Source organism: Gnatocerus cornutus, chromosome 6 (assembly GCF_029298725.1).
Source record: "Gnatocerus cornutus isolate USDA-ARS CGAHR chromosome 6, icGnaCorn1.1, whole genome shotgun sequence".
NCBI classification, from domain to species: domain Eukaryota; kingdom Metazoa; phylum Arthropoda; class Insecta; order Coleoptera; family Tenebrionidae; genus Gnatocerus; species Gnatocerus cornutus.
The window spans coordinates 13,588,527-13,603,014 of NC_142238.1; the positions used below are offsets into that span (position 1 = coordinate 13,588,527).

Here is a 14,488-nt window from a genome sequence, read left to right on the forward strand (position 1 = left end):
TTTATCAGTTGGCAAACAATTTCACAGTAATGATGAGTAATAGATAAAAACCAGCTCACTCCCCGGAATATAAACTTTAAATGCACGTTATAGCGGAGTGAGCACGTTCGGATTTTTTTACTGTGATTCATGAGGGAAAACGTGTTGGATCTGAAAATAATGAGAAGTGGTCTTCGCTGTAGAGCTGAAGAGTTTGAAAAACGCGTCAGTTTTCGTAGCTGTTTATCAGAGCGACGGGTCATTGGTTGTTGTTGACTTTATCTTATAAAATGAAAACACAATAAAGACATTATCAATTTATTCAATTAATGTTGCCCAGACTACTCTGCCCACAACACCAATCATCTGTTTAACACACAAATTAAATAAAAAAGCCATTTCACTCTTATTAGTCTAATACCCTTCATCAGACCACGTAATTTCATAATCGGCGTACTTCTTCTTTAAAATATCCACAGTGATTTGATGATCCGCCTTCCCATATCCCTGTGAGTATCCATAAACCTTCAAAACTTTCTTAGTCGGATCATGGCTAATTCTTCCTCCTCCTAAGACTTTTGAGCGCCAGTCTCTTATAACATTAGCCTCCTTTAAATTCTGAAGCTCCTCCGTTACTTTATCGTTGATATCAGAGTGGTAAGAACAAGCCGCGTAGCCGCGAACTATATTTTTATCCTCAATTTTACTGTCAGTGTTGGGACATGTTAATTTGATAAGGATATACTTGAAGACTCCTTTAGGATCGATGTCTACGTCAACAACTTGGGGAATCACCGCTGCCATGTCTCGCGCGCTAAAATGAACGATTTAAAATACGGTACGGTGGCATTTGACGAATGATAAATTTAAGGAAATCACTCTATATATCTTGACTGAATACCTTGAGCTGGGGCAGAGCCAAAATTTTTTTACTACGTTCAAATAAAGACGCCGGAAAGTTGAGTGACGTAACGTTAATTTTCTCTGATAATTAATTCGATTATAATGAGCCACAGTTAATAGTTTTTTCTGTGACTAGTTTGATAAAATTAAACTTACCACCGGCTGTAATTCGATAACCTCGCTTTTAACAAGTTTGACAACATTCCATGTTTTGACAGGTGACAGCGACGTGGGGGATTGCAAAGTTTGTAATTGGTACTAACACTCCATTTTTATGTGTAATTTCAAAAGAGTAAAAAATAATACTTATTGCTTGGTACGACAGATCTGCATCTACATTTTTTGTCGACACTTTCAATCAATTGAGATTCTGTTCTGATTTATTTTTTCTTTTATTAAGGAAATTGTTAGGGATTTTCGTGTCGCTCACGTGGTGCTCTTTTTCCTGCCTGTCAAGTTGATTATTTTTTCAGTCAGTTGTGGACAGTTGTGAGAGGTGTTGTGTGCGTGTACAATGATGGCTGCTACGTTAACCCCAGAACAAGAAGAAGTAAGTTTGTTGGTTTTTACAATTATTTATCGTTGTTTACGTTTTGCACGACCTCAGAGGAAGTTTTTATCGATCGTTTCCTTCACATACGGCACAAACTACGCCAAACAAAAGTCAAACATGGGTTTTAGGTAGGTGTCTTGGTTAAATTACGGAATTGTGTATTTTATGTTTCCTTCCCACGCAAGATACACAAGTTAGTCATTGTTTCCATGCTTTATTGCTGAAGATTTTGTTACCGAAAGATTGCAGAAGAGGTTTTTGACGGAAAGTTTATCGACTACCTGTGGAGCAATTGTTTTTTGTTGTGGGCTTTAACTTTGTAAACAATGAGGTCTTGAGGTCTTGGCTTTGTTTCTTTGATTTTTTGTGTCGTCAGAGGTTTTTATTGAGTCGATCAGTTTATTTTGATTGATAGGAAATTATGCAACGAAATCAGACAGAAGCACAATTATTGATTGCTGTGAATAACTAAAAATGAATTTATTCTCATGAACCGATAAATCAGATTGTTCGGTTTAAATTGGTTATAATTTTTCTTCCATTGTTAGGGAGCTATAAATGACTAATCCCACTGAATTTACTTCGATTTCTTGAGTTTGTGTTGATTTTACCATCTTTGGAACTCCCATCCATGTGTGTCATGGTCTTCTGTTCCCTAGTGTTGCGTTTATATGAGTCAACAGACACGTTTTTCTTTGGTGACGAAAAGGTGAGGCTTCAAACTCCTCATTTACTAAGTATCTTTTTCAATTCGTTTCTCTTTCGATAAGATTAGCACGCTTTTTATCGTTTTCCAGTTGAGTAATTGACTTTCTTGGTCTGTTACATGCACCGATGAAACTCAACCAGTGATATAATTCTTGCACTGCTTCTGTTGAATCTTTCAGTTATTCCCAAAGAAGCACGTTTGGAATATCAGAATGGTATCGTTTCAGCGGTATATTCACAAAAATAACTTTTTATAGTACACATGTGTTGGCTCGAATCATCTGGAAGATTTCACGTAAACATTATTCGTAGTTTGATTCTTGGTATAAAACTGTTCATGGAAAATTCGTTGGTAAAATTGCGGTGGCAGAAATAGCGAGGAGTCGAATGAAGCTTCTTGGTAACATATCCGGAATGACATTGTTGTCAATGGGGACCATGCGAGGCTTATTTATAAATCACTTTTCAGTTGATTGCTATTCAATGTGTGACCGCTTGAGGTCAGCTTCTGTGCATCATTTAAATACGAAAATTAAAGGTCGTGAAATGATGTTTCGTCATTATTTGTACCTTTTTTTTTTTGTTTTTGATAATGAAAGACACACTTCCTCGGCGCCCTTTTATAAACAGGCCGTGCCATCCATTTTATGGCACCCGTTTTAGCTGGTGCTGTTTATTTTTACGTTCGTTAAATGAGGACGCAAATAGAAGTTTCCGGTAGAGACGCTTTGGCAAGAGTGACTTCCGTTTTAATAATCGACAACTTTCCTCGGGTCGTGACTTGCTGTTTCATAGCGTTAAACGAGTTTCGTTTATTTGTCTAACGGAATTGTCACTCTCAATTACTCCTTTTTTCAGGCAACGAAAGATTTCATCGAAAAAGTCAACGCGAAATATCGTAGAAAATTAGGTCCTGTGTCTTGGTCCACTGCTGTCCGATTTTTGTACGCCCGAAAATTCGACGTCCTTCGAGCTTTGGTCCTTTTCGAACAACATGAGCTTACGAGACAACGCGAAGGCTTGAGCTGTTTCGACCCACATAAAGAGCCTCTTCACTCGGAGCTCCTCACTGGAAAATTCACTGTTTTGGTAGGTTGTGATGAGTTTCTCGGGTTGATTTATAAATTAGTTTTCTTTTCTCACTGTTGTTTGTTTTTCCAGCCGAAAAGAGATGCCGCCGATGCCGCTATAGCTGTGTTCACCGCCCATAAGCACCAACCGACGACCAGCACCCATCAAGTGACTCTTCAAGGCGTCGTTTACCAGTTAGACGCCGCGCTGCAGAATCCTCTGACGCAAAGAGCAGGGATTGTCTTCATCTACGACATGTCTAACTCGAAATATTCCAATTTTGATTACGACCTTTCGCAGAAGATCCTCACTTTGTTGAAGGTTAGTAGCAATCAACCTACTACCGATTCATTGATTATGTATTAGTCAAAGAATAAGTCAAGTGGAAAGTTAATTCAAATGACGAGTCGGAATTTCACTGCGAAAGTTCTGCGGTTCTACTGCATTTCTTCCAGTGGACGCTTTGAGCCTGTGATGAAAGCCCGAAATAAATTTTCTGAGTAAAACCGCGAACTATGACAAACAACCTGTTTACGCCTTGAAACCGACAAAATTTTATTTAAAACCTCCGTTTGCGAAATGTGCCATTGTATTCTTCTCATTACGTAATTAATTGTATTCATTTTAATTACCTACTTTTTTTTTCAAACGGCACAGCCTTGACCTTGCGAAAATCGGACGCGATGATTAATATTTTTCCCTATTTGTGTTGGGACGAAATGTGGGCGTTTAAGCCAAATAATAAACATCTACTTTTTGCGTCGTTTATTATAATTGTTTGTTTTGTGTGGACACCGAGAAAATGGATAAAGAGGAAAAGCGCCCACATAATAAAACCTTGTTTTCCAAGGGCAGTCATTATTTATGTTGGTTATAAAATCAGCGATAATAAAAGTATGGAAATGCGCAAAGAATGTGTTACGTAAAATGCGGGTCAACAGCTTAGTTTTTTCGATTTGAAAGAAAATGCTTTTCATATCTGCTATTACAACAAACCAAAGCAATTACGTCTAATCATTTTATGCTTTTAGTTTAATGGCAGTTGAATCATACTAAGAAATTTCAGCTTTGATTACCCATAAAGTTGTTCAGTTTGAGAGAATTTCATTATTTAAGTTGGCGATTTTAGTTAAATCCGTTCTGATCGTAAACAGTTTATACTTCACGTGGGGAAATTCAGAAGTTTGGTTGATAAATTTTATGTCTTTGGAAAATGCTTGGAGCGGCACGGCATCAAGAAAACTTTACTGCGATTCGATTTTTAATCACCGAAAATTTACAGTTGAAATGACTAATGAAGAGCAAAATTATGCATAGAAATTACCTTACATACGTCATCGGCTTTTTCTTTTATTTTTTTAAATTAGAACATGATCATGCAAACATTTGTAACGTATTTTTTGCTTTTTAAACGTATTTATTGAATAAGGTGAGCCAGAAATAAAAAAAATTAATAGCTGCCCATTAACATCACTGATCGCTGTTCATTAAATTAAATTGACACATTAATATTTTTCGGACCAGAATAAAACGGATTAGTTATTTGTGTAAAATTCTAGACTTTTAGAAATTTTACGATAAAAAGATGGCATTGGGCATGGCCACGGTTTTACAATCACGAAATACGTTTTTTCTGACCACTGGGTCATTTTGTTTAAAAAATATATTAAATATTATGGTTCAAACTGGAACTTGCAGCTACCGTCGACTTTGCTCGGGAAAACAAGTGGTGTCCGTTTAAGTGAAGTTTCACTGTATTTGATTCCGTTTTTTATAAAATGTCCCAATAAGGCGGTTGTCCCAATTATCTAGGGCCCCAATTAAGCGGGGTCGACTGTATTTGCAAAGATTAATAGTCAAACCAAGAATTGTATTGGGAATTAGAAAACAATTAAACTAAATTGGCATTTTAAAATTTTGCAAATTAGATTTCACTTTTCGTATCTTTCAGTGTGTACCCACGGGGATTCCACGGGTTCTCATGGCCTTGAGGGGTCCGACATTCAAAGCTTTACAAGAATCAAATCTACAAATTTCTGAGTTAGAGTTTTAAAATAAAAAAAAACTTGGTTAAACGAAAAATAGCCACTTTAGAGCCCACACATAATTTGTGACGCCACTGGCATCTTTAATACTAGAAATGTACCAAATGGTCGTTAAAATTAGTTTCCTGTCGAGATTTTTTTGGTTTTACTAAAAAGGACATTCAATCTGTGTACAAACCTGCGCACACTATTATTCAAAGTGTTATTTTATTTGCAACCTTCGAACGATAGATAATAAATTTCGCAAAAGACAGTAAAACCATTACGTCTCCACACAGATGTCATCAGTTTTTTAGGTCGTTGGCAAGATTTACGACCTTCGATAATCTCAAACCATCTGGCTATAAATCGATTGTATTGATTTTGTTTCAACAGGAAGAAATAGACGAATTTTGGGTGTTTTTTGGGCAATTTTTCGTGAGAACGCAGCTATGGAATTTTTTACCTTGGTGTAAACTCGCAGGAACTCCTTGAAAACATGGATAAATGCTTCGCGGAATTTCGTAAAATCGAAAGAAATTTGCTTATCCCATCATGAGTTCTTTGAAAGCAAGCATGATGTAAAAAACGCTGCGCATTAAGCAATTTAAAAATTGCATCTCTGCCGTCATTGTTATTAAAAGTAATTTCAGGATAACCGTCCTAAAACAAATTGTGGTCACGTAAAAGTCCTTAAATTTGTCCACCTGCTTTTTATTATATTCGAATCAGTACAAAATGGAACACGTTCACAGCACAAGCGTCCATTTTTACAAAACAAAACCTACTTATTACGGTGATTAAGCGTACGCAACCGCATTTTTTTCATTGTATTTATATGAACCTGTTACACTAATTATTTCGAGCTTATTAAATCCACGACACGACGAGGCACCCACCATTACGTCGGAAACATCTTGGAGTGAGTCATTTTAGTTGTTTGCAATCGTTTCCGAAGTGCGCGCCTAAAATTCCGATATTGTTATTTACTTTCTCGAAATTTTATTTTCGCGTTCGAATTCGTGCGAATGACTTTTTTTCGAAATGACGATGTGCGCAAACTCGACATACGCGGCGTCGCGGCGTACATACACCGGGACATCGATTTTAGTCGCATGAAACGTTTTGATCTGTTGCTCGAGAAACTAGACAAGAGGGTAAAAATCGCCCCTGTATCAAGCTGCAACTGTGGGGACGGGGTGTGTGCTGCTTTCACTAAGGGTGCTTTTTTCATGCGACGCTGGAACGGTTCTAGGTAAGGAGCGTTACGTAATTTGTGCGTCGATTTTTGTTGTTGTGGTTATTAGGGGTTGGTGGTTAAATTGGGTGGATTTCGTAACGATTAGCCGACGTGGAAGTTAAATTCAGAGTGTGTGGTGCGAATTTCGCGATGCTGGTTTTGTTATCTTCAGGTATGTTTGGTCATTTCCGGCTTCCTCACAACATCTCTTTACAGTTATCAACCGGCACGTCTATCGCATACGAATGTGGACATACCGACACTTCATTGTCAATAGTTGTGTAACGGAGGCGTCTTTTGTTCATCAATTTCCATATTCCTTTCCGCTTGTTTTGTTTGAACGCCAATTCCGCGATACTCACCTATTTCAGTCAGGTAATGGGACTTCCTCCACATTGTCTCAACTGATTGTTACTAGAATTTTTTTACTCGAGGACCATTGAATTATTTACTTCCGGTACTCATCTCTTATTTGTACCACTATTGTCAACGAAGAAAGCAGCTGAAATGTCAGTGCAGTTTTTCACGTCGGTATTGATAACAAACGTAGGTGTGTGCAATGTGGGTCATTATTCATAAGTGATTAAAAGAGAGAGTGCTGATGATAATAAAACGAGGCTTTGTTCGTTCTTAACTTAGTTTATCTATTTCGAAAAAGATTATTCACTAGGTGCAATTTATGTAACAACACCTGATGGAAAACCGTGCCAAATACTGCAGGAAATTTGTGGTGGACGTATAATTCCTCATTGATGTAATAACAAGCGATAGCGGAAAATACATTTGTGCAACAATGCCTATTATGAGCTTTTATGTGTGGATAATAGAAATCGAGGCAGCACCGTTTGTCTTTTCGAGATAAATGTAATTTGCATCTACTGCTGTGTTAACGTCCTATTTTATATTAACACGTCATGGAGGATATTAACTTGTAATTTATCAAACGGTTATGACATAATAGAAGCAGTAGCGGCTACCATAATTGTTCGTGTGTTCTAACATTAAAAATACACACACAATGGAACGAAAGGGTGCTACATATTTGATAACAAAGTGAAAACGTGTGATGAAATATTTCCAATTTAATTCAACAATGACTGACATTGACCTTTATTAATTAACTTCCTTGCTGCGATCGATTCGTGGAAACAAATAAAAGTCCAAAGGTTTCAAGTCAAATCATGTCCACGAGGCCCTGTTGCGGTTTAAAATGTTGGTAGCACTGTCAACCAAAGCTACCAACTTCGTTCCTAGTATTTTACAGTACCCCCTCGTTTTTTTCACCACAACTTTTTTTGTGTGACTTGAATTGGTCTCGACAGGGAGTGAAACCTATTCAATTTAGTTCTTTTCTCGGAGCTCAATTATTGAGGTCTCGTTTAGTACGAATCCAGCGAACAGGTGCTTTTTTAATTGAAATGTTTCAAAAAAAGTTTGATGGATTTTCTTTCATGAGTATCTAAACTGTTATCGATGTACGCTCGCTGGTTTTAAAATACTTTTACAATAAAACCACTGCATTTATGTAGGCTATAAACAAGATTTATTGCTATTCTGATTGATCTTTTATTGATAAAAATCTAAAATTCTCTCACACGAAACCGTGCAACTTTTATTTTCTTCGGAAAATGTTGATAGTGATGAAAGATCCGACTCTAGATTCTAGGCAGTTTCTTTGATATTGCAACTGCAATTATGTGAAAGGTGACATGTTCTAATATTATCCTCATGAACAAGTCAAATGTTCCTTAAATTTAAACGCCGCTAAAGTTTTATTGCGTTCAAAATTAACGAGTTTGCTGTAAAGTGAAAACCCTTGAACTCTCAACTGAACTTGGAAAATTATGTTTTTTTAAATAATAAATACAAAAATGTGTGTTTTTATTTAGAAAAGTGGTGTAACGTTGTGTCATCGCTCTCAAGGTGAGCTGAAAGGTGACAAGAAAATTGTTCTAAAAAAAGTGTTGGGAGTTTCTTGTTGCCACGTGCAATTTACACCCAATTGTATCAAAAAGAAGAAGATTTCAGGATGTCATCTGCAGATCTCGTGGTTTCAAAATATTTTGCTGTGATAAAAAACACCTTTGAAGTTTTTTCTGGTTCGTGTCCTATTTACGTCTTTTGATCTGTAATGTAGTTAGCAGTTGTATGGTTAACTTAACTGGATAAAGCGAATTCGTTCATATCAGAGCTCTTTTTGCGTTTGTCGTTCCATCTAATTTTCCAGCTCGAATCAAAGCGCACACAGAAAAAGCACCTTCACAACGACGACATTTCGTTGTTTTCCTGTAATTACACAACTCTGGAATTGAACGCGACACCAGAAATGGAGTTGGGAGTAAAGTTTGTTAATTGCACTCCACGGACTAACTCGTCTCTTACGAATTCATGCTACATTCAAAATGTAAATTATTTTTCTTTTTCAGGGTGGTTATCCAGCCAAGCTTAAAAAGGTGCTCATAGTAACGGCCCCATTGTGGTTCAAAGCTCCGTTCAAAATCCTCCGATTATTCGTGAGGGAGAAACTCCGCGAAAGAGTTTACACCGTTTCAGTGGCGCAACTGGTAACGCACATACCAAGAGAGTCCTTGCCGACCCAACTTGGAGGCTCTCTTATTCTGGACCATAATGGTTGGCTATCATTCTGTATGCAGTCAATGACCGCTCGGGAGGAATCCTCGTTGCCGCAATATGGTTGGTAGTCCTCCAACGAGTCCGACTTCTTTTAACCCCGTTTTTTTAGATGGCAAAACGCCATCTCCGCAGAAGCGCATCCGCACCCCGACCGAGATCGAGATCTCGGCATCGACCAATAATATAAATGTGGATAGTTGGACTGAAGAAGGGAATTTGAACCCTCCAAGTAGCGCTTCGAGTGGATTTTCAGATGATGACTCGCTCCATGGGGATGGTGCCGCTCTTACAATGCCACAATTAGTCGATTATGTTAGAGATAGAGGACGTTCGGGGCTTATGCAGGAGTATGCTGAAATCCGAGCGAGGCCCCCTGATGGGACTTTTAATGTGGCGAAATTGAAAAACAACTTGCCGAAAAATCGTTACACTGACGTGTTGTGTTATGATCATAGTAGAGTGATTCTTTCGGAAATTGATAGTGATAAGGACAGTGATTATATACATGCCAATTTTGTCGATGGATACAAGCAAAAGAATGCTTTCATCAACACACAAGGTAAAGGAAATGAACTAGCGGTTTCTCGAGGAAATGACAAAAATTTCCTAGTTTCATTTTTGGCTTGCTTCTGCGGCCGGGAAATGCTATCCGCATTCCTCGTATCACTAATGCAGAATTCGCGGATGCGATATTTACGTTATCTACACGTTATGACCCATCATTTATATTCATGGACTTTGTATGTATATCAAAATCTATTTTCTGTCTTGTCACTTTTCGGCCATAATACCTGCCATATGTCGTTCGCACGATAACGCTGACGGCCAACTCATAAAGAAGTTAATTTTCTGATCCATTATGAATTTTTTTGTTAAATATTTGGATTAAGATTACAAAGCCAAATTCGGGTTAAGATAACGAGTTAATGAAGGCAAAAACTCATGTCTGTTATTGATGTAATGATTGCAGGTCCTTTACCCAAAACGACAAATGAGTTTTGGCGGATGATATGGGAACAACACACTTTAGTGATAGTGATGACGACAAGAGTGATGGAGAGAGGGCGTCCGAAATGCCACCAGTACTGGGAGACTGAAGTCGGGGGCGAAGCCACCTATGGTCAATTTACGGTGAAAACGATAGCTGTGGAGCAAGACTCGGATTATACAGTTACCACGATTAACCTTATCAATACTAAAGTAAGAAAGAACGCACCGACGGGTCTTTGGGGACTGTGTTCAATAACCAAAGACTTGCACCAAAAATAGAGTTCGATGCCCCAAAGCCAGTTTTGCTCTTTTCAGACTGACGAAACTAGGGAAGTCTCGCATTGGCAGTTCACCTCGTGGCCCGACTACGGCGTCCCTCGTTCAGCTAAAGCGATGCTGGAGTTTTTAGAAAGAGTTCGACGAAAACAGACCGCCATGGTCGTGGCGTTGGGCGACACATGGGCGGGTCACCCTCGAGGGCCTCCAATCGTGGTCCATTGCAGTGCGGGGATCGGGAGAACAGGTACCTTCTGCACGTTAGACATCTGCATTTCGCGCCTGGAAGATCTGGGGACGGCGGATATCCGAGGGACCGTCGAGCGAATCCGCTCTCAACGCGCATATTCCATCCAAATGCCTGATCAGTACATATTCTGTCATCTCGCTTTGATCGAATACGCTCTTATGAAGGGTCATCTGCAATCGGCAGACCTCTCTGGGTTTGATCCGAGTGCGGATGACGATTCTGATTAATTACTTGTGCTTTTTAATTCCAACATGTGAAGTGAATGTTTATAAGGGCGATTATTTATTTTTAGTTGTATGTCACATTTTATGGTCTTGTTCCAACAGTTCCTTGTACAGATGGTTTGTTTTGGTCGAAAACGCGAGTTTTACAGGTTTTAACGGAAGAGTAGTTGTGTATTGTGATTGTACGACAGACTTGTGATTATTTAAATGAATTTTAGGCGAATTTTTGCAGGATTCTGCGCCGATTTTTACATATCTTCCTTTTTGGGTTCGTTAGCCGTGGTTGTCGCAAAATAAAAATAGATCTATCTTGTAATATGACATCCAAGCGATTGTTTGGGATATTACAAATTTATTTTTATATCCTAATCCAATAGATGTGTATGTACCATTCAAAGTTATTGTTGACTTTAACGCTTCCTTATCGAAATGTACTAAATAATTCATATAGATAGGGTTAACTAATTCGAGTTCAAACACCTGAACTTTCTAAAGACTGTCCAGTTTTAAAATGTGTACTACTTCTTATTTGTGAAGCTGTTTAAATAGAAAACCCCAAAGTTGCGTTGTTGCAGGTTCAGTTTCAGAGGTTACAAGCCAAAATGCTAGTTTTAACCGGATCTCAGATCCTTATAATAACTTTCGTGTACTAAGTATTATTTTCATTAGCAGGTACCAATAGCTACTTTCTGAATGAGGACAATTGCCCTTATCCAAAAGTAGCATATTGATACCCACTTTCATTATTGTGAAATAGTTGAATTTATGAAACTGTGTATTGTAAATATTGTATTCTGATTTCTTAATACAAAACGCTTTTTACATTTTATTTTATTTGGCCACCAAACTTACATCTTCGGTTACTAAGTACGGCTACTACACATAACAAAAATGTATAAAATTATCAACAAGGGCATTAAATTAAAATATCACCAACAAATTAAGTACTTAAAGCTTTGACCTGAGTTTGAGAGCGCGCTCCCTCAAATGCCGCCGCAGTATTTTACCAGTAGGGTTTCTGGGGATTTCGTCCACGAAGACAACACCACCGCGTAGTTGCTTCTGAGTAGACACGTTATCTGAAGGATTGAAGATTAATCTTCGGATGTACGTGGCGTTCGAATACTTTACCTGCAACGAATTTTTGTAGTTCTTTGTCTGTGACGGGTTTCCCCGGTTTTTTCACGACGAACGCGAGGGGCAGTTCCCCAGACCGTTCGTCAGGCAAGCCGATAACGGCGGCGTCTGCCACCGCCGGATGTGTGAGTAAGAGAGCTTCGAGTTCCGCCGGCGCCACCTGATAGCCTTTGTACTTGATGAGCTCTTTAATTCTGTCGACGATGTAAAAGTAGCCGTCGTCGTCGTAATACGCGACGTCTCCTGTGTGGATCCAGCCGTCTTTGTCTATCGTTTCTGCCGTGGCTTTGGGATTGTCGATGTAACCCTTCATAATTAAAGGTCCCTTGAAACAGATCTCCCCTTCTTTGTAAGGCCCTTGCGCCTTCCCACTGTCATCAATCACCTACGAAAAAACTGAAGACTACGGAAACAGAACGGAAAACAAATTACCTTGACCATCATTCCCGGGACGATTTTCCCAACTGATCCAACTTTCGTGGTCCCCAAAGGACTCACCAAGACCCCTAAAGTAGTCTCGGTCATGCCGTAGCCTTGGGAAACGTGCCCCACTTTGAAACGGTCCTTTAATTCCCTTTCCATGTCTTTTCCCATGGGGGCAGCCCCAGTTCTGATTTCTTTGATACCCGATAAATCGTACTGTTTGGTGAGGGGGTGTTTGAGCAGCACCAACATGACTGGGGGCGGCACCACCAATCGCTTAATTTTGTACTTGACCAGCGCGTCCAGAAAAACTTTCGTTTTGAACTTGCTCAGAACAGCCATTTTCTTGCCACGGAGGAGGTTTAGAAACATTAGCATGAACCCCATGGAGTGGAAAAACGGCGCGAGGCCCATCATAGCGTCGCTGGGGTCGTCGTTTTCGATGATTTGGGCCATGGTGGTCCTAATCACCAAATGTAATCGAAGTTTTTGTTTATTGGTACAATTTTTACCTCATGACGTCCACGTAACATGTCATGCTTTCGTGAGTGCACATCACTCCTTTCGGCAAGCCGGTCGTTCCTGAAGACATGAGGATAGTGGCGATGGATTCAATCGGTTCCACCGCCGTGGCTTCGAAACTTTCATCAACGTTTAAGTCAGCTCCTGCGAAAAGTGAAGATGAATATTTGTTTTGTGCAATTCTCTTGTTACCTGCGATTAGATCTTCGTGCATAATGACTTGTTTGTGTTTGAGTTTGTCTTTGCCGAAGAGAACAAGATATTTTATTGTTGGGTGCTCGGGCAAGATGCGTGTCATTTTCTCGATGGTCAATTCAGAGCAGAAAACCACTCTTGGCTTTGAGAGGCTGAGGACATGTTTCAGTTCACCTTTGGAAGAATACATTCGTTTAATGTTTGTTTGTTTTTAAATCATTAAATTTACATAAGATTTAATGACTGCGAAAATAGACAAAAAATACATGATGAATCAATAATGAGTCGACAAATATTCAATGGTCACGCTGTTAATTTTAAAGGTCAATCGTTCTAAATGATTAGATAATAGTTGACACGTTATTACGACACTGATTTTTGTAAAGATAAAGTTTACACTTCTCACTGTGTTGACTTTGAAACTTTATCTTTCAAGGAGTTGGACTCCGAGCGGATCAGCTGAGGTATGCGTACCTGGAGTATAGTCAGGGTTCAAAGGGGCGAACACTGCCCCTGCAAGAAACGTAGCAACTGTAATAACAGCGAATTCTAATCGATTTTCGCTATTTATGGAAACGGACTCTCCAGGTTGAATTCCTATCCTTCTAAGCCATTCTACAAGTTTAATAGCGCGGCTGAGTAATAAACTGGCGGGTAATTCTTCATCTGTGCTAACATCAACCTAAAGAGCAATATCAGTATTTTGCAATTGTTTAATTGGCGGTTTTTAGATTATACTTACTTGTAAAACATTATCACAATGTGTCTTTAATAGCAGGAGTAAAAGTTCTCCTAAAGAACCTTCAAGAAAGCGTTCTAATTCAGGGCCTACAATAACGTTGGGTTCAGTTTCAGGCATTTTTGAGCACCTGTTGAATAAAAGAAAGATTAATAACTAACAATAAAATGAGAACAAACGGTTTAAGTATATTTTAATGATGATTATAGTTTCCCCACTCCTATTCAACAATCAGTGATATAACAATCAATTTAGGAATTTATAAGTACGTAGATTATTTATTTAAGGGCAAGCTCAAAATATTTAATGCACTGACAAAGTGTATAAAACATTTATGAGCCGCAAACATATTACCGGAATTTGCCCTTAATTTAAAAGTTGATAAAAATAATTACTTTTATGAAGGAAATATCACTTATTAATTGAAATGACTGACCAATGTAAACAATTAATTTTAATAACAACTGCATTAAAATACCGTGTAATTAACTTCTAATTAACCGCCAATAAATTACCTTTAACAACAAGCGGCACTTGCTTAACACTTAACTTTAGGTTAGAATTTAAAATGTCAATAAAATGTCATCCGATAATATTGACCAATCAAATTCAAGAACTCG

At 38.5% G+C, this 14,488-nt stretch overlaps 3 protein-coding genes and 1 long non-coding RNA gene across 7 annotated transcripts; 2 read left to right on the forward strand and 2 right to left on the reverse strand.

Annotated features, from left to right (window-relative positions):
- Window positions 1-283: 283 nt before the first annotated feature.
- LOC148173151 (14 kDa phosphohistidine phosphatase-like) lies at window positions 284-1,228 on the reverse strand. Of its 3 annotated transcripts, XM_088039204.1 has the most exons (3): window positions 1,039-1,228; window positions 401-793; window positions 284-345 (listed from the first exon to the last, which is right to left on the reverse strand). In XM_088039204.1, exons 1-3 carry the CDS (start codon window positions 1,083-1,085, stop codon window positions 342-344), a joined length of 444 nt encoding a protein of 147 aa, XP_087895330.1. In that variant the 5' UTR covers window positions 1,086-1,228; the 3' UTR covers window positions 284-341. The 3 variants fall into 3 exon arrangements, with proteins under 3 accessions (XP_087895330.1, XP_087895329.1, XP_087895331.1); XM_088039203.1 differs by having other exon boundaries at window positions 284-793; window positions 1,039-1,166; XM_088039205.1 differs by lacking the exon at window positions 1,039-1,228 and adding an exon at window positions 881-1,019 and having other exon boundaries at window positions 284-793.
- Window positions 1,229-1,320: 92 nt separating this feature from the next.
- Window positions 1,321-10,957, forward strand: Ptpmeg2 (Protein tyrosine phosphatase Meg2). Its single transcript, XM_088039198.1, has 7 exons — window positions 1,321-1,432; window positions 3,002-3,232; window positions 3,305-3,535; window positions 8,905-9,172; window positions 9,222-9,671; window positions 10,083-10,312; window positions 10,418-10,957. The coding sequence occupies exons 1-7, from the start codon at window positions 1,397-1,399 to the stop codon at window positions 10,853-10,855; spliced, it is 1,884 nt and encodes a 627-aa protein (XP_087895324.1). The 5' UTR covers window positions 1,321-1,396; the 3' UTR covers window positions 10,856-10,957.
- On the forward strand, window positions 6,042-6,780 carry LOC148173153 (uncharacterized). The gene is made up of 3 exons (XR_015770274.1): window positions 6,042-6,493; window positions 6,546-6,650; window positions 6,695-6,780. It is a non-coding gene; the product is annotated as an uncharacterized LOC148173153 (long non-coding RNA).
- Window positions 10,958-11,628: 671 nt separating the features above from the next.
- LOC148173154 (luciferin 4-monooxygenase-like) lies at window positions 11,629-14,467 on the reverse strand. 2 transcript variants are annotated; one of them, XM_088039200.1, is made up of 8 exons: window positions 14,384-14,467; window positions 13,872-13,998; window positions 13,604-13,811; window positions 13,127-13,303; window positions 12,925-13,078; window positions 12,422-12,875; window positions 11,984-12,374; window positions 11,629-11,931 (listed from the first exon to the last, which is right to left on the reverse strand). In XM_088039200.1, exons 2-8 carry the CDS (start codon window positions 13,986-13,988, stop codon window positions 11,801-11,803), a joined length of 1,632 nt encoding a protein of 543 aa, XP_087895326.1. In that variant the 5' UTR covers window positions 13,989-13,998; window positions 14,384-14,467; the 3' UTR covers window positions 11,629-11,800. The 2 variants fall into 2 exon arrangements, with proteins under 2 accessions (XP_087895326.1, XP_087895325.1); XM_088039199.1 differs by having other exon boundaries at window positions 12,925-13,303.
- Window positions 14,468-14,488: the final 21 nt, after the last annotated feature.